Genomic DNA, 24,894 nt, shown 5'->3' with positions numbered 1-24,894 from the left:
AAGAACTGTTATTTAAATGTTTTGTTATGCAAAAGCTATATTTATAACATTTGAGAGAACAGGCTATAGCGCCACAGCAGTTTAGTCCGAAATGATTACATTTTATTTCGTACAGATTTTAAAAATTTACAAAGAAAGACATAAATGCATGACAAAAATGAAACAATAAATTATAAAGCAAAATGTGTCACTATGTGAGAGATTATTTTCTCTTTCTCACTAACCAATAATAACGTTGTTAATTATTCCTGGCAACGTCTTCCTCTGCCGGACCTGAATTTTGTCTTTACGATTAGATAAAACAAGATTAGCGTATCGTCACACAAACTTTGGCCTGATCTCAACTGATCTTCAGTGAGAGGATATATAGTCTTCCTCATTGCTCTATTTTCCATAAATGGAACACTTGAAGTTGCTCGACAGCAATCCTGCTGCAGATGCGGAACTATGAAGACAAAAACATAATCCATTGTCTGAGAAACATTCCTGATAAACATGGGCGTTAAATGACGCGTCATCCAGCGAATAAAAGGACTGCATGCATCTAGAAATAATCGCAGGACACGACTTTTCACTTTTCAAAGGTTACTTTGATGTGATTTGACCAATGCCTTACTGACTGGAGAATATCTGTCTTTTTTACAGAGATGAATCGCTTTCTGTGCCTACTGGCTGTAGTTCTTTACCTGGGCTTGCAATGCCAGGTGAACGCTGGTGAGTAATACCTCTATCCTCCCACTTAGAATAGCTACACATTAAATGCATTCATTATTTGCTTGATTCCAACTACATTTTACTCTCTTATGTTTTGTATCAATTTGATCAGATCTCAGTCAAAATGTTTGAGTTTGTTTGTTCATTGTGAGACAAAATATATTTAGTAAAATGCTGTAACTGTGTGGTATGGATGAAAAAGTATCATCTCAGAAATGCACTGGACAAAAACATGAGTATTACGTATGAACAAGAAAATAAACTAGAAAATTCCTAAAGAAATTTTGACAGTGTGGCTTCTACTGCCCGAAGATATCGCAATATATACACACGCCAATGTTACCGGTATTGTCATTCAGGTTCAATTGAGATAGCGCTACTCTCTTTTCTGCATTTTAGATTCATACTCTTGGATTGAAACTTGTATTTGTGGGGCTTTTATTTTGAAAGGGTGGGAGGGGGGGTGAGAGGGGAAAAGTCCTCTAAAAATATCTAACACCTGAATGACTGTATGATAGAGAGAGACACAGAGAGGGAGAGAGAGAGACATACATAACGATAGACAGAGAGGAGAGAGAGACAGAGTGAGTGAGTGAGACAGGCAGACAGGAGGTCTAATGATCTTTCCTTGGATATCATGTGTGGATGTGTGTAGAGAGAGACGGACAGAGAGAGAGACACAGACAGGAGGTCTAACAATGCCTTTGACTGAATATCTCCATGTCATATATGTGTGAGAGAGAGAGAGAGAGAGAGAGAGAGAGACTCTGATCTCTCTGGCAATCTTTCTCCTTTGGAGATTGTCCTATGTTTTATCTTTTACAGCTTACATAACTATGGTCCTGCTCTGCCATGTCTTTCCTCGTCTCTCCCTATTGTGTGTGGTGTGTGTAAATGTCACTCGAATCAGGAAACACACACACAGAGAGAGACAGACAGAGAGATAGAGGGAGAGGAGTGTGTGTGCGTGTGTCTCAGTGCCTCTGTGTGTTTATCAACATCACTAATGAGCTCATATAAACACCTGTGTGCTTGGGTACATATTGGTGATTGGAGCACCTGTGTGTTAGAGGCTACTTAAGAGAGCGTGAACAGTGATTTTCAACAAAACTACCTGCCAAACATATGCCCTTCATACAAAAACCATGAGACTAATCAATAAAATATTGATACCGCGAGAGAGATAAGACTCTGGCAAACGCGGAGATGTGTTTTTTATGTTTGTGGTGTTAAAAATGTGAGCTCAAGCGCAATGTGCAAAACTGGTACCGTCTGCGTTCTTTGAGAAATTAGTGGTGAGGTTTAACATGGAGTCTAATGGAGCAGTTGGTTGGAGTTCATGTCGCTCTGTGGCTCTTTGAGCCAAATGTGTAAGTCCGTTGGATTCCACAGACATCTGTGTGCGACAGCACAACATTTCCAAGCTTTTTGGCCAAAATGGTGTATAAAGAGTAAACATTGTGGGAGCTGGAGCAATTTGTTTGGAAAAATCACAGAATATTTTCCTGCTCTGCTCCACTCTGACGGTTATGCTCTCACTCTAGCTCTTAACGAGCTGCGTAATACACACCCATTATAAAATCTGAAACAGACCCAAAATTTTCCTGAAACTTAATCGGTGACTTCATGAAAACTGTGCTTGCTATCAATATGTCCATTTGGCTCAATAAAGTGCAGCGTTTTGTCTACATTTTAAACTTTGAATCATGTTTCTACGTTAAAGTATGGCTCGTCAATATGGGCCCAATGTTAAGTGTTTTTTCGCTCACTTCATGCCGCAACCCCATTCAAGTGAATGGAGAAATTTTGCTCTGTTTTTTGGGATTTTCGGGGAAACCGCTGGGCGAATCTCTCCGAAAAATAGATAGCACACTATTCCCGATCAGGCCGCACGTTTTGATGTATTTTTTCACGCCGCTGTTGGCAACGCTGTGTGAGGACAAGAGCGCCAAACTTTTGGATAAAGCTGATTATTATTAAGCCCGGTGGATAATATACAGTGTGCTTTGGTACAGGCAGTTTTACTGCCTTGTGCCACAAAGCCACACTGAATGAAACAAATTGTATTTTATTCTTTTTCAGAATCCCATTTGAGCAGGAGTGCCATTGAAAGGGCTGTGATTGAAGCCAAGGCCACAGTAGACTCAGCCTATGAGTACTCCAGGAGAGTGTGAGTGTGTAGCCTGCTGAACACATTCTTCCCTACTTTGATTGACCAAAACGTTGATCAACAAAGGTGTATGAAATTGCTATTGAAGACATTCTGACTGAAATCATAAATGTGACCTCTCCACACAATACAGGAGCGTTGAGCGCGTGAGGAGGAATGCAGTCAGTCCGTCAGACATCCTGCGGTTGTTGAAGCAGCCTGTTGGGCAAACCCGTAATGCTGTGCGTGCTGCTGACTACATGCACAATGCCGTTAAACTGATCCAGACGTCTTTGCAAAGACGTCAAAAACGCTCCATCAATGCCACAGGTGTTTATCCTTTAGTTTACAGCTTCACAGAAATTTCTTTCAAACATTTGTAAATCGGTTGCAGCTGAGATGCTCATTTCTTGCCTCTGTTAATTAGATCTGATCTCTGAGGAGGATCTGAAGTTCATTTCTGATCTGACTGGCTGCTCTCCCCGACATCGTCCCCCTACTTGCACAACAATTGGCAATTTGGACAAGTTTCGCACTGCAAGCAGCGCATGCAACAACAAGTGAGGCAACGATTCAATGGCAACATTTTATATTACTGCACATCTATCTCTTAGTTCAGGAAAAATGTCATCATGTCCCTGATTTTGGGTTTGACTTGGGAATTTTGTTGCAAGTTGTCCCTTATCCTTTTCCCTGTATTCCTTTTACTAAGTAAAATTCAACAAATGCAAAGAGACATGAAAGATCTCTTCAAAACAGAGAAGATTAACACAGTAAGGGAATTGTTTTATACTTGCTTAGGGAAAACACCCGCTGGGGATCCGCCAACACGCCTTTCACCCGCTGGCTCCCTGCGGAGTATCAGGATCTAATCTCTCTGCCCAAAGGCTGGGACCCTGCGCACCAAATCAACGGACATCTTCTTCCCTTGGTAACATACTTCCTTTGATAGCATCTTCACTGACCATGGAAGTCCTTTTCACCAAGGTGCTCATTGTCCACATCCTGTTCTCAGGTCAGAGAAGTGTCCAACAGAATTCTGCAAACAGCAAACTCTGATGTGGAGAGCGACACAATCTACAGTCACTTGGTAACAATCTTCGGCCAGTGGACTGATCATGACATGAGCTTCACTCCTCACTCTCCTTCGATCCGCTCGTACAATGACGGGATTGACTGTGAGGAGAGCTGTGACAACACAGAGCCCTGCTTCCCCATTGAGGTCAGTGTTCGCTGCATTACACAAGAAAAGACATGAATTCATCTAAAACACACACACTCAACGAATGTTAATTAACTGTATATTTTCATCGAAACAGGTTCCCCAGGACGACCCTCGCTTTGTCAATAAAACACACAAGTGCATGCCCTTCTCCCGCTCAGCAGCAGGTTGTGGTTCTGGCAACTCCGGCTACATATTTGGTGCAAGCACCGTCCGTCAGCAGATGAACAGTATCACAGCGTTCCTTGATGTAGGTCAGGTGTACGGTGCAGAGGACAACAAAGCTAATTTCCTACGAGACCTCACCTCAGATAAGGGCCGGATGAGAGTTAACAAACAGTACACTGACTACAGCCGTGAGCTCCTGCCCTTCTCCACCATGGTCACCAACATGTGTGCCACACGAGCCAGCGTGACTGATGACCCTGATGCAGAGGAGGTGCCCTGCTTTGTGGCTGGTGAGTAGCAGCATAAACACTGATGTACAAATCTTAAAAGTGTTAAATCCATCATAAGCATTGCACAGGGCTGACAGCACTTTTGTCCTCATTTTATCTGACCATAAAGGTGACGAGCGGTCCAATGAGCAAATTGGTCTGACCGCTTTACACACACTGTTCCTGCGTGAGCACAACCGTCTGGTTTATCTTCTGGCACATGTCAATACTCACTGGGACGGAGAGAGACTCTATCAAGAAGCACGTAAAATCATGGGAGGATATTCGCAGGTTAGAGACACGTTTAGCTGCATGGATTACAGAAATATTGATTTGTCTTCACGTGGTTCAATCAACTCAGTGTATTTTCTGTCTGTTAGGTTCTCACTTTCAGAGACTACTTAGGTCACATTGTTGGTCCAGACTTCATTGCCAGTCATCTTTCCACCTACCCTGGTTATGATGAACACGTGGACCCCTCGATCTCCAATGTGTTCGCCACAGCTGCCTACCGATTCGCTCACCTGATGGTCCAGCCTAAAATGTTTCGTCTTAATGAGATGTATGAGGAGCACCCTGTTTACCCCAGCCCATTGCTGCACAAAGCCTTCTTCACACCGTGGAGGATCGTCTTTGAAGGTAATGCCAAGGTCTTTAACTTATTCGTCGTTCCCTAAGCAGAGAATGAATACAGTTGATTGAAATTAAATTATCTCTCATGTTCCTTAGGTGGTGTGGACCCAATCATCAGGGGCCTGGTGGGTCGTCCGGCCAAGCTGAACACACAGGATCACATGATGTCTGATGAGCTGAGGGACAGGCTCTTTAAATTCACCAGTGAGTTGGCACTGGATCTGGCTGCCCTCAACATGCAGAGAGGAAGAGACCATGGACTCCCTGGTAGTTATTTGGTCTTCATATGTGTTCTTTATATATAGAGTCAATTTTACTTATATATCTCGGATTTTGCAGGCATTACAGATCACACTCCTAAAACATGGCAGCATATATACCCTGTATGTTATTTTTAGGCTACAACAAATGGCGCGGGTTGTGTGGGCTGACACAACCACAAAATCTGGAAGAGTTGGCTGAAGTGCTAAACAACACAAACATGGCCGAGAATCTGCTGGATCTCTACCAAACACCCGACAACATTGATGTGTGGCTGGGAGGAGTGGCTGAGCCGTTTGTCCCTGGAGGAAGAGTGGGACCTTTGTTTGCTTGCCTGATTGCCCGTCAGTTCCAGCAGATCCGCCAGGGAGACCGGTATGTTTCCTAACTGACATTGCTAAAGATGTGGAGATATTTGTGTTACCTGCACCTATACATTAATGAGAGATTGAGAGATTCATAGACGTTACCAAACTGTCCAATTTCAGACTTTGGTGGGAGAATAATGGGGTATTTACTGAGGCCCAGAAGAAATCACTGAGGGAAACTTCGCTCGCTCGCATTATCTGTGACAACACTGGTATCACCGAAGTACCGGAAAACCCCTTTCTGTACCGGCCTCGTGGCTACGGTTACACCCAGTGTGAGACGATCCCTGCCTTTGATCTCAGTCCATGGAATGAGGATGGTGAGTTGATGTCCTGAAATCCCATCTGACACAGTTGACCAAGACAATCATTTCCGACATTAGAATATTTTGAATATACTGATTTTCATTTTCATTTTCTACCAACACAAGACCCACAATGACCCAAGGCACCAACAGGTAAATCTACAACTCATCCATAAATATTTAAATTGAAAAGTATTACTTGAAATTACTGTAATGGGAATGTCCTGTTGATATAATTGTACTTTCTAATTGTATGTCTTTTTTTCATACAGGACTAAAAAAGGACTAAAAATGATTCTGGTTTGACCTTTTCTCTTTAATTAAAAACATAATAACATCATAAAATATACATTTGTTGTCGTCAACCTTGCTGAAAAAAAGCATTATTTTCCTGTTTTAAAAGATTTTGTATTGGATGAAGGGATATTTCTAATGCACTGATACCTGCACTATATTGTTACATGAAGGGCATAGCTTATTCTACTCTTATTCTTTTGTTGTAAAATGAACTACTGTACAAAATTATGTGAAAACTACTTCACTTAAGATATTATATTTTCTCCTACTTTTCTTCTGAATTATTCAGTTTATTGTCTTTCCCTCATTTCTGAAAATTGTAACGTATTGTACAATTTACAAACATGCAATCCTCAAATGAGATACAAACGCAATAGCTGTCATTTGTAACCAATTTCTTTGGGAACACTGTTTTTTCAGGCTGTACATGTGAAAGTCACCTTTAGTTTGACAATAATAAATGACTGTTATACAGATTAACAACTGCCTCTGAATGATTTTTTTGATGATACACAGCACCTTCAGTGGATCTCACCTTAGTGTGCATACCCAGAAAACCACAGTTGATGATGTTCCTCACCAGACCAGCAGATGGCCCTGACATACAATCTTTTAAGTCTTGAAAGCCTTACCAACCTGTGGTTTTGGATGAACTGAAGTCCTGCTCTGTTCATCTTGAGGATTTAATAGTTTTTTTAATAAATTAACCGTCAATTTGTAGATGTAGCTTATTTATACTGGTATCATTCAGATCTTGATAAACCTTAGAGGTGAATCTGTGCTTTAAACACATGCACTTCAAACTTTGTATAAGTGAAAGCAACGAATCAAAACAAGTTGATGCTTGGAACTAAATAAAGAGAAGAATGTTCAGAAGGGCGAGGACGTCTGAAACCTGTTGACTGACTATGACAACTAAAAATGTGTTTTGATGGTTTGCCACCATGCTGCCACCGCCCAACATGTAGATCTATATATAGCTCAAAGTATGCCTGCATGATAACCATCACACACATCCCTGACCAATTACAGTGCAGTAAAGTCCAATGTTTTAAATTAATATTTCCTCCTTGGATTAGACCCATTTTAAGTTTGCGGAGGAAGCGTCAGAAGCGTTGCTTTCCTGCACATAAGCAATCATTCTGAGTCGATTACCTGAGGTTTTTAACAAGGCACTGAAACATAATCATGTGTGTGCACTGGCTGTAATAGTGCTTCTTTTGAGATGAGACAGTCGAAGAACCATTAAATCGATACAAGCAACGCATTTTAACGAGCACACCTCCCCGCATTTCAGTAGAGGAATTTTATTAAAGTGTGTCATCATATACGGATTTTTCAAACTTAAGTAGAGCTGTCAATCATGTCAGGGGAAGTGTGTGAGGGACACGGCGACAGGGCGGAGACTCGGCAGCAGGATTCCCCAAGACTGCTCTCAGAATTGGGGGAACATCTGACTTTGTCTCGCACTGGCAGATGGTGGGTTGAGGCGGGATCCAAGGGGGGAGATTTACTTCCATTGTCCAGGCGCACAAACTCTACACAGAGACAATAGTATCGGTAAGGGGCAAAGAAGCAGGGTTTGAAAAAAACCCCTTTTCTTTTCAATGCCAGATGATCAGGAGCTGAAATTATTTTTTGTGTGCAAAAAAAAAGAAGAAAGAACTGCTCTAGCAATGATAACATGATATTCGTTTTGTTGGGCCTAAAAATACCCATTTTGGAACTGAGAATTATTTAAACAATAATGTGATTCATGTAAAATGCAGCGCTTTTATTGACAAAAAATGTGCTTCATGCATTCAACTTTTTAGGTTCGTTACAGCTTATAAGAGCCTTCTAAAGGTGAAAATCATACAAATATTAAGAAACTTTGTCAGATCCAAAATGAGCACTCTTATATCCAGACAATCGTTGTTTCGATTATAACTTGCCAAATCACGCTTGAAGGCAGCTTCTTTTTTTTACCAGCGTTATTTCTAAACTGATTTCATGACCACTTTGACAAGACATTCTCTTGTATTGATTAAGAACTCTTTTCGGGCACTGTCAGGCAGAGGTCCAAACGCCAATCAGAGCGCAGCCTTGTCTGCTGCTGGCGGAGATTGATGGACCAACCAGACGGCCATTGTTGCGGCTGACGCTGATGCGATGCCTCCTCAGCGGAATCACTGCGTTCAAAGGAGCAGACGGCCGAGCTACTGAATACGCGCATGTCGAGAGCGCACTTGTGTTAGATTTCGACTTTGAATGAATAGACCAAACAGGATTTGCTGTACAGACTATTCAGGGAAGCATGTGAAGGAGAATGGACCCCCCCCCCCGCCCCCCCATGTCAACAAGTATAAAACACTCAGAGATGAACGAATATTAAACAATTTAAGCTTTTGCTAACATTTGTCCACACATCTGAGGGTGAGTAATATTGATTGTAAAAGTCCCCCCTCTCTCTCGTCGCCCACGCACACACAAAGAGAAACGGTAATTCCAAGCTCACCATAATTAAAAGCTGTACGTAAACTATTAACAGATGCGAGCAGCTTCTGCTATAACAAATGTAAAATTGTACGTTTTCCCGTCATCGTCAGCCTGGTCCAACTTGATGAGTGAAAAGTTTGCTGCACGAGTCACTGGTTGGATGCTGAGTCTGGCAGAAGTCCAAACAACGGATGCACTTTACACCAATGAGAGCATCCATTTCAACAATCGGTCCCCCATGGCACTAAGGCCCCTCCTCCACGCTCTATCCCGGCAGAGGGTCTCATTCATGCTTCGAGACAGCGGTTCACTGCAAGCTTCCTGGCCCTCGGATGAACTGTTTTGATCCGATCTGGCCCTCTGACAAAGGGAGACTTTCTGCACACACATATTTGAAAGAATATTTCTGAACGGTCTCTCGCTGAACTGTGTGAGGAGTTAGCGCAACGAGCAGGTAAACCTTTGCGCTCGAACTGACGCTGGAGATTTGCGCTTGGACAATGCTTGCAATTAGTGTGGGAATATATCTGTTAGCGTCGTTTCAGCCTTGAAAGAAAGTGTGCGTGGATTTTTAACTGCGGGCGCCTTCTGAAACATCATCACACAGCGTCGGTCACTTGTTCCAAAGCTGTGGAGGAGCGCAGAGCCTTGGGTGGACCTTCTGTTGTTTGCCAAAGTGCTTTAGCTCTCCAGCTCAGTTTATTTTTTCTTAAGTTCAAAAAAAGTGCACCGACACGCGCAGGACGTTGGCTTAAATGTTCGGGATCCAGGAGCATCTGATGCGAGAAGTGAGCGGATTAAAAGAGAGAAGTCTTGCAGAGGAGATGGATCCGGTCCGGTCGTGGGTGCGTAATGTCGGGGTTGTGGATGCGAACGTAGCGGCGCAAAGGTACAGTACAAAGCCAGCTGATCTACTGACATCAATCAACTTCTCACCACTTATTTTCAACAGTTGCGTTCAGTTATCAACGTCACCGTATTTAGTTTCAAAATCAGTCCTTACAAACTACTTGTTGCAAAAGATGACAGGAGCCCCCTTCAAAACGGTTTGCCCCCAACTCATAAAACGTATTTAATTATGGCGTAACTATACTCTATATTATTGTAGTAGTTTTTAAAGTAATAAGACGTTATGTGCGCAGAAACAAAGAAGGCCCATATTGCCAAAACGTAAAACTAATAATCAGAACGATATAGACTTAAACATAATGTCACACACAAGGAGTAACTGTTCAGATAATTTACTCGAGTGTAAAAGTTCAATTTACATACTTAATTCACACAATTCAATTTCAGATCATTTCTGAAAACCTGTGACTAAAGCTGAATTTCCTAAATCAGCTATTTTAGTTCATGGAGCTGAAACACTTTGTATCCTCAGCGGTGTAAGAAATTTGAGCAAAAAACTGTAGTTAGTAAATATAATAAAAGTGTTTAATAATTAATAATTCATAATTAGTCATAATCATAAGGGTTTTGGAATGCATAATTAAGATAAACATAAAGTGATATAGGATTAAGTAGCTAAAAGTGCATAGGGGAATTTGGCCAATAGAAATTGAGATAGACGGAAGGGGAGGAGTCGTGAATTAATATGTGGGGGGGTTAGAAGTGTTTTTTCTGCCTCTTTTAGCTTGTGGATCTGCAGGACGGCTGTGTCCTGGGACCAGAGGTAGTTTTTTTCCAAAGAGGGTTAATATTGTAATATTTCATGGGAGTATATACTCCAATGTGTTACTGTAAATGTACTTACATCAGTGGAATTAAATTCCTTATAATTGTAAACCAGTTTTGGTAGTTATTATTGCAGCGTGTGACGACGGCACAAGGAAGCCGGCCACATGGCTCCGGCCTTCTCTTTGTTATGAGGTAAAAATTCTACCTTAACAAATTTGGCAGACCACGAGGGACATTCTTACCGGCCTCGCTGTGTGTGCTGAAGGCGGCGTTGGTCAAGCAGACATCCCGGGCCCACAATATCGGTAGGCAGAGCCGTTTCATGAAATCTGTGAGTTAGTTTCTAGAATCTTAGGGGAATGTCTGCTTGGCTAAGCGCTGCTAACGGCTAACGCTCCGTTGCCGGTGGGTACGTTCCAAGGAGGAGGCCACGGTCCACTGAGGTAAGTACGATTTACTGTCTGAAGTATGATGAACTTAAGGGATTAGTCAAGAGTATAAGGATCCTAAGAATCAATTAAAGGCAGACAGCGCTGTGTAATTAAATCACCACATTGGAACCAAACAAGCTGTGGAACGGGCGAACTGCTTTGCTCATGCTGGGAGCCTCCTTCGGCCCAACATAAGTATTGTTAGGCCTGCAGATAGCTAGTTTAAAGCAGGTATGTAACTTGGCGGACTGAGATTTCGTGGCATTCCGGCTCAGGGGTGCAAGTCTTTGCGGGTTTAGCCCACGAGTTTCGGGTCTTGAAATATACGCTGCTTAGAGAGCTAGGCTAGCGGGAGTTAGCTTCTGAGGCTGCGGCTTCAGGAAAGACATTCTCGCTTGTTTTGGCTGTGAATGGATAAATATAGGGTCGTGTGGGTGATTCAGAAGACGTAGCATAATAGGCTTTGGCGGTGCTAGGCGGACTGGGCGAGTGGGTGACGCTGGAAGTGTATAACTCGTGATCAAACGTAACAATGAACTCGGGTCTGGACGAGCTAAAGCCTGTTAACCGGAGGTTTAAGGTATAATAAAACCGGACAAAAAGTCCAATAATACGTGTGACTAGCCTGTGTTTTAGCAGCGTGGAAATACGTTTAAAATGATGACTAAATAAGTCCAATAATACGTGTGACTAGTCTGTGTTTTAGCAGCGTGGAAATACGTTTAAAATGATTAACATTGCATGATATGTAAACCGCGCTGTGGGGAGCTAACGCTAGCTACGTGTAGCTCCGGTGTTGCGGTACTCTGTATGTAAAATAAGTGCTTATAAAATAAAATAACGGCTGGAGTGAGAGAGGAGACAGAAGGCGTATGAGTGGAATTAAAGTGTGGGATTTTGGTGATACTTGTGTGTGCGTATGCTTTATTAGAAGCTCCGGTTTTGTCGTTAGCATAGCGGTTAGCATATCCGTAACCACAGGACAACTTCCGGTTCGGTTACAGGGTAACTTCCGGTTCGGCGAAGTGTTTAGAATCTGTACATTTTTCAGAGATTCATTGTCTAAGAGCTGTGAGCTTATATCCTGACCTTAGTTTTAATTAAGCATTATAACTTTAGTCGTTGACTTTGGTTTTAATTCAGCATTTTAACAAAGATTAATGGTTTCAGTTGTGTTTCTTCAATTCTTGAACTTAATTGTGATTCATTATTGTGCAGACCAGAATGTAAGTGCAGTTCAACAGTTTGACTTGCATTGGTATTTCTGATTGAATATCTTTGAACACAGTTATTGATTTTAAAGTTGAATTTAATATTTAATTGATTAATTATTCATTGTTTTTTAATTTCATTTTACTTCCAATTTTAAACCTTTCGAATTCTGATTTGGAACTGGATTGTGATTGTGATTCTGATTTAGATGTTGAGTTTGATTTCGGAATTCTAGCTTCAATTTTGGATTCGAGATTCCTTCACATATCCAGTATTGACTAATTTTGGTACACTTACTATTTTACATAGTTCCTAAGAATCAATTTTGACACGGACGGCGCAACATATTTGAGAGATCGTTGACCTCTCTTACACTACAGACGTATGCTAACATTTACTGCTGAACTTTTGGCAGTTCTGTGTTTGTTTTAGTCAAGGTGCGTGGTTGAGTGGGTCCAGATCTGGGAAGTGAAGCAGTGGATCCCAGTTTTGGAGTCAACGGCCACACGCCATACAGCACAGAGGGTGAGTTGATTTTGATTCATGTGATGACAAGCATGCACATGTAATACACACATTTGAATACTCCTAGGCTGCATAATGTTTACATTAAAGAAGCAGAGTAAGGAAGTAGGAGAGCTGGTAAAATCCAACGGACAAGCTGAGTTTGTGCCATGGGGACATCGAGACATGGACGCACTGGAAAAGGCGTTGCCACCGCTGGCAGGTGGAGCCAATCCGTGGATCCGTGTCTTTGAAAAACTCACAGCAGCTGATAAATTGGCATTGGGAGACATCCGTGCCGTGATGATCCACACCGAAGGAACAGCCAAATTGAACATTTTGGAGGTAAGTACAGGAACGACCAACAGGGGGGATGAAACCCCATTTGACAACTTTCGAGGAGTTTTCTGGTCAGCAATGCGGAGAATCTGGGCCAAGAAACAGATGATAGCAGCAGAAGCCCAGCAGCCACCAACTCCAGCAGAGCCAGCCCCCATGGTGGAGTACTACCAGCCTCCGCCCTATAGAGGCAGAGGACGTGCACGTGCATCCAACAGAGGCAGAGAATATGGAAGAGGCAGAGCTTACCAAGCAGGCGGATATGGCCAACCAGCAAACAGAGAAAACCCTGACAGGTTTGGTGAATGCTACACCTGTGGGAGATGGGGCCATTGGGCCCGAGACTGCCCAAGGCAAATGGGAAGAGGAAGACAGCCCAATGCACCACCACAACATGCTCCGTTCCCACCACAACATCAGCAGTACCTACGACCAGGTCCAGCTGGACCTCCTCCCATGAGACATCAACAGATGCCCATGCTGTCACCAGGACCATGGGGGGGTTCAGTGTATAGCCAAGATACATAGATGATTGCCATGTGATCCCTTACAGCAGAGATATCGAGGTGAAGGGGAGATATGGTAAGGTGTCAAACATTTTTTGTAGATCCACATTTAGAATAGTTTTCAGTAAAGGTGCTACTCACAATTTTTGAGATTTAATAACGTCATGATAAACCACAACTAGACTTGCTAACTCTAGAAATTGAGAAATATACGGGAGCTCTAACTAACATGAGCCGAGTGTTGTTTTCTCAGGTGACAAACGCAGAAGCAGCAGCTGACGAAAGGAAGCAGGCTGACGTGTCACCAGGCAGTCTGGTGTGGATAAGAGTCCACTAACGCAGGTGGAGTGAACCAAGGTGGACAGGTCCATCGGAGGTAGTATTGGCAACCTCACATGCAGAAAAGATAAAATGGGAGCAACTTGGCACCACCTCACTCACTGTGCAGCAGCGAAGGTAACGAGTGAGACACTCGCAGAGACAGGAGTGAACATCAGACAGGAAAATTTGAAGCCAAAGACACCTCAAAAGAGGGGTTAGACAGTACTGAAGATGACGTTTTCCCCACAGTTTAAGCGAGGGCGTCCAGTAGGAGACTCTAGGTTCAGTGGGTTATGGAAGTCTGTAATTATTTTATTCCTGAGTTCAGTAGCTTCCCTCTTAGTATGTGGAATTAACCACAGACAGGAACCAGATCACATGCATGACTACATCAGGATTCGACATTTAGCCTCAGTAGCTAATCAAACCGATCTCAGACCACGTAGAGAGGCTACACTGAGATTACCCACCTGTATAATATAATACCCCACCTCTGTTCAAGGTTACAGAGGGTCCATTTGATTGTATAGTCTCAGATACAGCTAAGGGGCCCAATGTAGGTAGTAGTATTGCAAATTATTGCAAATTGTAGCAACAGTCACAACGCTAGCGACTATCTATATAACAGTGTGTTAAGACAGACAGCACCTAGAGCTGATTTATGGTGATGGTGTGGAGGAAGAACCATACATCCAATCCTGCCTAAAGATTGGACAGGTGCGCTGGTGCAACTTATATTGTCATTCTATATCCTGCCGGTCACTGATGCAACTTATAGAGAACTCATCTCTCCACGCCCACATGCTAACAGAAGATCCAAAAGAGATGCCGGTGACCCGAAGGGAGCCTTTGATGACCAAGTGTACATAAGATGTCATAAGACTGCCAAGGGGGGTGTCTAATGACTTTCAAGCCAGAAATCAAATAGCAGCAGATTTAGAATCTGTTTTCTCTCAGAGGGTGACGATTAATAAAAATGTCGATTGGATCAACTACATTTACTATAACCAACAGCGTTTAGTAAACTTCACCAGTGACGCCATATCAGGACTGCATGCACAGCTGGCGAAGACTAGTTTTATGACCTTGCAGAACAGAATGGCATTAGATATGATTTAGCAGAGAAAAGTGGCGTGTGCCAGATGTTTGGGTCTGCGTGCTGTACTTTCATTCCAAATAACACAGCTCCTGATGGATCGGTGACCAGGGCTCTGGAGGGACTGAAAGCACTCAGCCAAGAGCTAGCAGACAACTCTGGTGTCACGAATCCGTTCACCGACTGGTTGGGAAGTATGCTTGGCCAGTGAAAACATACATTTTTGGCAATCGTAATTATTCTGTGTGCTGTCGTCATAAGCCTCCGAGTTGTCTGTGGATGGGGGTTCCCCTGCATCCGTGGACCTCTACAGGGGTTTATTGCTCCACCGATGAGCCAGACACCAGTCCAGGCAACCAGTTATGTGACGAGGATGAGGACGAATTGGAGCTTCTGATGGCCACAGTCTAGATGAGGCCACCAGAGGGACTTCACGAGCGGTTCCTGACCATCCTCTCGGAGATCCTGAAGGACCTGATAAAGGCCCAGATGGACTTCTAAAACATCCAGTGAGATGTTGGAAGTTTGGAAAATAGACGGATTGTTTTGGATGACCTACAGGCTGTATCCTGATCCTGCCAGCCCCAAGACATGGAAGGCAGTGACTTTCAACGCACTCTATCTTGAAACGAACTGAACAGAAATACTTGAAATGATACCTGTGTGCATGAATTCTTTGCCTCTGTTTAGATAGATAGGGAGCCTCTCCCTGGATTGAGTAGGGGGGAGGTCTCCAGGGACATTGAGTAAATAACTACATTTGAATAACCAACTACATTCGAATAACCAACTACATTTGAATAACCAACTACATTTGAATAACTAACTACATTTGAGTAGCTAACTCACAGTGAACTGTGAGTTAGGGGGGAATTGTAAGAAATTTTAGCAAAAAACTGTAGTTAGTAAATATAATAAAAGTGTTTAATAATTCATAATTCATAATTAGTCATAATCATAAGGGTTTTGGAATGCATAATTAAGATAAACATAAAGTGATATAGGATTAAGTAGCTAAAAGTGCATAGGGGAATTTGGCCAATAGAAATTGAGATAGACGGAAGGGGAGGAGTCGTGAATTAATATGTGGGGGGGTTAGAAGTGTTTTTTCTGCCTCTTTTAGCTTGTGGATCTGCAGGACGGCTGTGTCCTGGGACCAGAGGTAGTTTTTTTCCAAAGAGGGTTAATATTGTAATATTTCATGGGAGTATATACTCCAATGTGTTACTGTAAATGTACTTACATCAGTGGAATTAAATTCCTTATAATTGTAAACCAGTTTTGGTAGTTATTATTGCAGCGTGTGACGACGGCACAAGGAAGCCGGCCACATGGCTCCGGCCTTCTCTTTGTTATGAGGTAAAAATTCTACCTTAACAGCGGACACGCGCTCTATTTATGGGTTTCATCCGTAGAAGTAAACGTTGTTTTGGTTGTTGAATCATTTTTGTCTTCCACATTCCCCAACATGTTCAATAACCATCTTCATATATATATATTTTTTTACCAACACAAACACACACATCAGTGCTCTCCGATTGTGTCCACAGTTTAGAAATCAGTTTTAAGTCAGAAAAGCGGCAACAGAGATTTCAAGAAAATAGAACAAGTTAATTAGTATAACACATAAGTCTGAGTAACCATAGAATAGGCATATCAATAGTAATTAAGTGATCCAACAATGGCGCTTCATGAACTGTATTTAGGTTATTTGATAGCATGCAGTATTTTATTTAACGTTAAAATGTAGCCTAATTATAAATAACTCGATTGTAATATTGTATCCCCTACAAAAAAACAAAAAACAAACAAAAAACAACTAAAACACTTATAATGGGCATTTCTGTTTTTTAAACGAAACGTTAAAAAACAATCACGAAATAACTACTCAAGTTTTGATTCATCTGAAAAGAATAAATTGCCAATTAGAATTAATTGACAGAGAAACACACCTGCAGACTATGCCTGCATTTTAAAGTTATTTAAATTCAGTAGTCTATATACACTTACTGTCAGTATTTTTTACCAAGATGCTCCACCATCAGTCCCAAAGTCAAAAAGTGTTGATTTTATTTTCGACTTTTCAGTTTTCAACCTAAAACATAGTTTCAACAATATTTGGTGGTGAGGTTTAACATGGAGTCTAATGGAGCAGTTGGTTGGAGTTCATGTCGCTCTGTGGCTCTTTGAGCCAAATGTGTAAGTCCGTTGGATTCCACAGACATCTGTGTGCGACAGCACAACATTTCCAAGCTTTTTGGCCAAAATGGTGTATAAAGAGTAAACATTGTGGGAGCTGGAGCAATTTGTTTGGAAAAATCACAGAATATTTTCCTGCTCTGCTCCACTGGCTCGTCAATATGGGCCCAATGTTAAGTGTTTTTTCGCTCTCTTCATGCCGCAACCCCATTCAAGTGAATGGAGAAATTTTGCTCTGTTTTTGGGGATTTTCGGGGAAACCACTGGGCGAATCTCTCCGAAAAATAGATAGCACACTATTCCCATCAGGCCGCACGTTTTGATGTATTTTTTCACGCCGCTTTGGCAACGCTGTGTGAGGACAAGCGCGCCAAACTTTTGGATAAAGCTGATTATTATTAAGCCCGGTGGATAATATACAGTGTGCTTTGGTACAGGCAGTTTTACTGCCTTGTGCCACAAAGCCACACTGAATGAAACAAATTGTATTTTATTCTTTTTCAGAATCCCATTTGAGCAGGAGTGCCATTGAAAGGGCTGTGATTGAAGCCAAGGCCACAGTAGACTCAGCCTATGAGTACTCCAGGAGAGTGTGAGTGTGTAGCCTGCTGAACACATTCTTCCCTACTTTGATTGACCAAAACGTTGATCAACAAAGGTGTATGAAATTGCTATTGAAGACATTCTGACTGAAATCATAAATGTGACCTCTCCACACAATACAGGAGCATTGAGCGCGTGAGGAGGAATGCAGTCAGTCCGTCAGACATCCTGCGGTTGTTGAAGCAGCCTGTTGGGCAAACCCTGCTGCTGACTACATGCACAATGCCGTTAAACTGATCCAGACGTCTTTGCAAAGACGTCAAAAACGCTCCATCAATGCCACAGGTGTTTATCCTTTAGTTTACAGCTTCACAGAAATTTCTTTCAAACATTTGTAAATCGGTTGCAGCTGAGATGCTCATTTCTTGCCTCTGTTAATTAGATCTGATCTCTGAGGAGGATCTGAAGTTAATTTCTGATCTGACTGGCTGCTCTCCCCGACATCGTCCCCCTACTTGCACAACAATTGGCAATTTGGACAAGTTTCGCACTGCAAGCAGCGCATGCAACAACAAGTGAGGCAACGATTCAATGGCAACATTTTATATTACTGCACATCTATCTCTTAGTTCAGGAAAAATGTCATCATGTCCCTGATTTTGGGTTTGACTTGGGAATTTTGTTGCAAGTTGTCCCTTATCCTTTTCCCTGTATTCCTTTTACTCAGTAAAATTCAACAAATGCAAAGAGACATGAAAGATCTCTTCAAAACAGAGAAGATTAACACAGTAAGGGAATTGTTTTATACTTGCGTAGGGAAAACACCCGCTGGGGATCCGCCAACACGCCTTTCACCCGCTGGCTCCCTGCGGAGTATCAGGATCTAATCTCTCTGCCCAAAGGCTGGGACCCTGCGCACCAAATCAACGGACATCTTCTTCCCTTGGTAACATACTTCCTTTGATAGCATCTTCACTGACCATGGAAGTCCTTTTCACCAAGGTGCTCATTGTCCACATCCTGTTCTCAGGTCAAAGAAGTGTCCAACAGATTGATGCAAACAACAAACTCTGATGTGGAGAGCGACACAATCTACAGTCACTTGGTAACAATCTTCGGCCAGTGGACTGATCATGACATGACCTTCACTCCTCACTCTCCTTCGATCCGCTCGTACAATGACGGGATTGACTGTGAGAAGAGCTGTGACAACACAGAGCCCTGCTTCCCCATTGAGGTCAGTGTTCGCTGCATTACACAAGAAAAGACATGAATTCATCTAAAACACACACACTCACCGAATGTTAATTAACTGTATATTTTCATCTAAACAGGTTCCCCAGGACGACCCTCGCTTTGTCAATAAAACCCACAAGTGCATGCCCTTCTCCCGCTCAGCAGCAGGTTGTGGTTCTGGCAACTCCGGCCACATATTTGGTGCAAGCACCGTCCGTCAGCAGATGAACGGTATCACAGCGTTCCTTGATGTAGGTCAGGTGTACGGTGCAGAGGACAACAAAGCTAATTTCCTACGAGACCTCACCTCAGATAAGGGCCGGATGAGAGTTAACAAACAGTACACTGACTACAGCCGTGAGCTCCTGCCCTTCTCCACCATGGTCACCAACATGTGTGCCACCCGAGCCAGCATGACTGATGACCCTGATGCAGAGGAGGTGCCCTGCTTTGTGGCTGGTGAGTAGCAGCATAAACACTGATGTACAAATTTTAAAAGTGTTAAATCCATCACAAGCATTGCACAGGGCTGACAGCACTTTTGTCCTCATTTTATCTGACCATAAAGGTGACGAGCGGACCAATGAGCAAATTGGTCTGACCGCTTTACACACACTGTTCCTGCGTGAGCACAACCGTCTGGTTTATCTTCTGGCACATGTCAATACTCACTGGGACGGAGAGAGACTCTATCAAGAAGCACGTAAAATCATGGGAGGATATTCGCAGGTTAGAGACACGTTTAGCTGCATGGATTACAGAAATATTGATTTGTCTTCACGTGGTTCAATCAACTCAGTGTATTTTCTGTCTGTTAGGTTCTCACTTTCAGAGACTTCTTAGGTCACATTGTTGGTCCAGACTTCATTGCCAGTCATCTTTCCACCTACCCTGGTTATGATGAACACGTGGACCCCTCGATCTCCAATGTGTTCGCCACAGCTGCCTACCGATTCGCTCACCTGATGGTCCAGCCTAAAATGTTTCGTCTTAATGAGATGTACAAGGAGCACCCTGTTTACCCCAGCCCATTGCTGCACAAAGCCTTCTTCACACCGTGGAGGATCGTCTTTGAAGGTAATGCCAAGGTCTTTAACTTATTCGTCATTCCCTAAGCAGAGAATGAATACAGTTGATTGAAATTAAATTATCTCTCATGTTCCTTAGGTGGTGTGGACCCAATCATCAGGGGCCTGGTGGGTCGTCCGGCCAAGCTGAACACACAGGATCACATGATGTCTGATGAGCTGAGGGACAGGCTCTTTAAATTCACCAGTGAGTTGGCACTGGATCTGGCTGCCCTCAACATGCAGAGAGGAAGAGACCATGGACTCCCTGGTAGTTATTTAGTCTTCATATGTGTTCTTTATATATTGAGTCAATTTTACTTATATATCTCGGATTTTGCAGGCATTACAGATCACACTCCTAAAACATGGCAGCATATTTACCCTGTATGTTATTTTTAGGCTACAACAAATGGCGCGGGTTGTGTGGGCTGACACAACCACAAAATCTGGAAGAGTTGGCTGAAGTGCTAAACAACACAAACATGGCCGAGAATCTGCTGGATCTCTACCAAACACCCGACAACATTGATGTGTGGCTGGGAGGAGTGGCTGAGCCGTTTGTCCCTGGAGGAAGAGTGGGACCTTTGTTTGCTTGCCTGATTGCCCGTCAGTTCCAGCGGATCCGCCAGGGAGACCGGTATGTTTCCTAACTGACATTGCTAAAGATGTGGAGATATTTGTGTTACCTGCACCTATACATTAATGAGAGATTGAGAGATTCATAGACGTTACCAAACTGTCCAATTTCAGACTTTGGTGGGAGAATAATGGGGTATTTACTGAGGCCCAGAAGAAATCACTGAGGGAAACTTCGCTCGCTCGCATTATCTGTGACAACACTGGTATCACCGAAGTACCGAAAAACCCCTTTCTGTACCGGCCTCGTGGCTACGGTTACACCCAGTGTGAGACGATCCCTGCCTTTGATCTCAGTCCATGGAATGAGGATGGTGAGTTGATGTCCTGAAATCCCATCTGACACAGTTGACCAAGACAATCATTTCCGACATTAGAATATTTTGAATATACTGATTTTCATTTTCATTTTCTACCAACACAAGACCCACATGGACCCAAGGCACCAACAGGTAAATCTACAACTCATCCATAAATATTTAAATTGAAAAGTATTACTTGAAATTACTGTAATGGGAATGTCCTGTTGATATAATTGTACTTTCTAATTGCATGTCTTTTTTTCATACAGGACCATATGGACCTCCTGGACCTCATTTCACCTTTGAGCAAGTGGCTTTCTCTATGCGACTTGGCAACGACATACCCCAAGCCGGAGTGCCCCTCCACTTCAGTGAGGCCATCTACAATGGACAGAACAGCTATAACCCAAAGACAGGGATGTTTACATCTCCGCATCCAGGCGTGTATGAATTCCAGTTCCACTGCACCATCTTCCAAAAGGATGGCAGTATAGATCTGATGCGTAACGAAAATTTGATCGTGCACTCATTCACCACCTGGAAGACAGGTTACCTCACAGCTAGTGGCAACACCTACATTAAGCTTAACAAGGGAGACAATGTCTATCTGGTGGCCAACCACGATGGCAACGGTTTGACCCAAGACTGTTTCTTCTCAGGGCATTTTCTGTTCTCTGAGTAGGAGCTCTTGAAACAGCTTTTGACCTGCAGCATCCCTAAAATGCTGCAAACGGAAATCTGTTTTGACCAGTTATTGAGTCTAATATACCTCTTAGTTGCTGCCAATAGGATGAGATAATCACACTTTCAGTGCAGTTTCCTGCTTTGCACAAGAATTCAATGCACCACAGGTGTTAAAAATGATTCTGGTTTGACCTTTTCTCAGGAGCAGAGCTATGCTGAGACTTTAATTAAAAACAAAATAACATCATAAAATATACATTTGTTGTCGTGAACCTTGCTGAAAAAAAAGCATTATTTTACTGTTTTAAAAGATTTTGTATTGGATGAAGGGATATTTCTAATGCACTGATACCTGCACTATATTGTTACATGAAGGGCATAGCTTATTCTACTCTTATTCTTTTGTTGTAAAATGAACTACTGTAAAACATTATGTGAAAACTACTTCACTTAAGATATTATATTTTCTCCTACTTTTCTTTTGAATTATTCAGTTTATTGTCTTTCCCTCATTTCTGAAAATTGTAACGTATTGTACAATTTACAAACATGCAATCCTCAAATAAGACACAAACGCAATAGCTGTCATTTGTAACCAATTTCTTTGGGAACACTGTTTTTATTTGTTATAGTGTTCCTGACTGAATTTATGCTTAAGCTTCATTAATAGCGGTCTCCTAGTCAAAAGTCCTGTCAGCCTTCTGTAGACTATGTTGCTCTTTAAACTAAGCAGTTGCTCTGACAGTCTACGCAGTTGGGTTTTTCATTGCAATAAAAGATTTTTAGGGTTTTTTTGGGGGAGTTTTTCCTGTTCCGATGTGAGGGTACCGGGACAAGAGGATGTCAAATGTGTACATATTGTAAAGCCCTCTGAGGCAAATTTGTAATTTGTGATTTTGGGCTATACAAAAATAAATTGAATTGAATTGAATTGAATTGAACTCAAGGCCGATGTAAAAATCATTAAACAGGACATTAATTCGTGCAAGAAGGAGACAGAGTTGATTCACATACAGAATATATATCAAGGCTGCTCAGAGGGCTGTCTCTGAGTCTCTGATATTTATACTGAGGATAACATACAAGTGCGTTGGAACAGAGTCATTTGCATAAGTTCTGGACACATCACTTTGGAGATGTTTCTTTAACAATTTGTTCTGTTAAAGGGTAATCTTATCCTAATCAGGAAACGTCATGGTTGCAATCAGCCTACGTATATACTGACGTGAACACAACAGATTTACTATCTTCTCTTGACGCCCCTTTGAACTTAATTGAATTGTTAGAATTTGAGTCGATAGGTGGGAGTGCTTATATAATTACTCTTTAATATCCCACACACCCTTCGCCAACAAATTAATTTTTTTCACTTGATAACTGCGACAAAATGTTGCCAAAACACACTTCATAACCAAAGACAACGTACTGAAGTGTCTGCCAAATTAACCTTTTTGTTATTTTTTTTACTGACAAAGGTACACAAATATCTACACAAAGACTCAAAGGTCCAAACTAGTTTAGATCATATAAAATGGAACCATATAGGTCCTGCAAAAAGGGCATGGACCTGTTTTTGAAAGCACTACTATATATAGGGGAAACAAGTTGGGAAATTCCGGGTGCCACGTCACATTAAATAATCATCAATCGTCAATCATTTTTAAAAGGCGTAGCATTATGGCTCACCGCCAACCACACCTTGTTCTATTTCTGTCTGGCTTACTAACACTCTGTCTGGCTTACTAACACATCCCACAAATTGTCAATCTGAATTGTCAATCTGCCCTCGGATTGGGTTCAATTTAAATGTGCTAAAATCCAATTGAAAATTGGAAAAAAAGACGAGTTTACACATGGATGGATCGGTTGTGGCTCATAAAGGACTTTTCACAGGAGACATTCTTACTTGTCAAAAGAACAGATGTCACTAATAACACTAACGAACGATGGCTGTTTTATTCCAGTGTCCCAGTTTGACTTTGATTTGCATAAACAATACTGCGCATGCACACTCGCACTTGTGTGTGTGTGTGTCACACATTGCTAAAACCCAAGACACCCGTGTGGAATATGCGCATAAATGTAATACATTTAATAATATTAAAGAACAGGTTGTTTGGTAATTGTGAAACATATAAAGGGCCTGGCTACATATAAAAAGTGAATTAGTTTGGACAAATAAAACAATGCTTTTATGTTTCACTCATTTTAGTTTGGAATCCAATAAGAGAAGCACACTTAAGTTTTCGTCATTTAAAAAGCTGGAATCCTCTTAATTTTATCAGAATATCCATCGGCCCACACGCCATTTTTACATTAGCTGATTACCGAATGATCTTAGGCACCAAATACTTTACAATTGGTGCAGAAATATGTTTTTGTTTCCCTCGCACGCAATGGACTTTCATGCCCGAGTGTCATTCCATTGATGTTTCTATTCCAGGAAGTTACTGGCACTCTCTGACAATGACTTTCCCGTAAACGCTAGCATTATTAGAATGTATCCTGTTATTATAATGGCTGACATCATTATTTATATTTTTTAGAACCATAAAATATTCACAGAGCTCTTTTAAAAAAAAATGAATTAAAATTATTTTAAAAAATTCTCCGCAACAAGAACTGTTGACGAAAATCACGTAACTGCGGTAAAAGCTAAAATGAAAAACAAAACAAAAAACTGTTTAAAAAAGAACTGTTATTTAAATGTTTTGTTATGCAAAAGCTATATTTATAACATTTGAGAGAACAGGCTATAGCGCCACAGCAGTTTAGTCCGAAATGATTACATTTTATTTCGTACAGATTTTAAGAATTTACAAAGAAAGACATAAATGCATGACAAAAATGAAACAATAAATTATAAAGCAAAATGTGTCACTATGTGAGAGATTATTTTCACTTTCTCACGAACCAATAATAACGTTGTTAATTATTCCTGGCAATGTCTTCCTCTGCCGGACCTGAATTTTGTCTTTACGATTAGATAAAACAAGATTAGCATATCGTCACACAAACTTTGGCCTGATCTCAACTGATCTTCAGTGAGAGGATATATAGTCTTCCTCATTGCTCTATTTTCCGTAAATGGAACACTTGAAGTTGCTCGACAGCAATCCTGCTGCAGATGCGGAACTAGGAAGACAAAAACATAATCCATTGTCTGAGAAACATTCCTGATAAACATGGGCGTTAAATGACGCGTCATCCAGCGAATAAAAGGACTGCATGCATCTAGAAATAATCGCAGGACACGACTTTTCACTTTTCAAAG

The 24,894-nt window shown here is 41.8% G+C and overlaps 1 protein-coding gene across 2 annotated transcripts; it reads left to right on the top strand.

Annotated features, from left to right (window-relative positions):
- The first annotated feature begins 574 nt into the window (after positions 1 to 574).
- On the top strand, positions 575 to 21,754 carry LOC306778184 (eosinophil peroxidase-like). Of its 2 annotated transcripts, none has more exons than XM_079269612.1 (14): positions 575 to 714; positions 2,797 to 2,884; positions 3,018 to 3,193; positions 18,135 to 18,267; positions 18,509 to 18,638; positions 18,723 to 18,929; positions 19,027 to 19,387; positions 19,497 to 19,657; positions 19,747 to 20,005; positions 20,096 to 20,266; positions 20,398 to 20,635; positions 20,749 to 20,948; positions 21,060 to 21,086; positions 21,206 to 21,754. In XM_079269612.1, exons 1-14 carry the CDS (start codon positions 648 to 650, stop codon positions 21,616 to 21,618), a joined length of 2,631 nt encoding a protein of 876 aa, XP_079125738.1. In that variant the 5' UTR covers positions 575 to 647; the 3' UTR covers positions 21,619 to 21,754. The 2 variants fall into 2 exon arrangements, with proteins under 2 accessions (XP_079125738.1, XP_079125739.1); XM_079269613.1 differs by lacking the exons at positions 18,135 to 18,267; positions 18,509 to 18,638; positions 18,723 to 18,929; ... (6 more) ...; positions 21,060 to 21,086; positions 21,206 to 21,754 and adding exons at positions 3,291 to 3,423; positions 3,665 to 3,794; positions 3,879 to 4,085; ... (6 more) ...; positions 6,216 to 6,242; positions 6,362 to 6,852.
- The last annotated feature ends 3,140 nt before the right edge of the window (positions 21,755 to 24,894 follow it).

Source organism: Melanostigma gelatinosum (assembly GCF_949748355.1).
Source record: "Melanostigma gelatinosum genome assembly, chromosome: 6".
Lineage (NCBI taxonomy): Eukaryota > Metazoa > Chordata > Actinopteri > Perciformes > Zoarcidae > Melanostigma > Melanostigma gelatinosum.
This window is presented reverse-complemented; position numbering and strand designations above follow the sequence as displayed.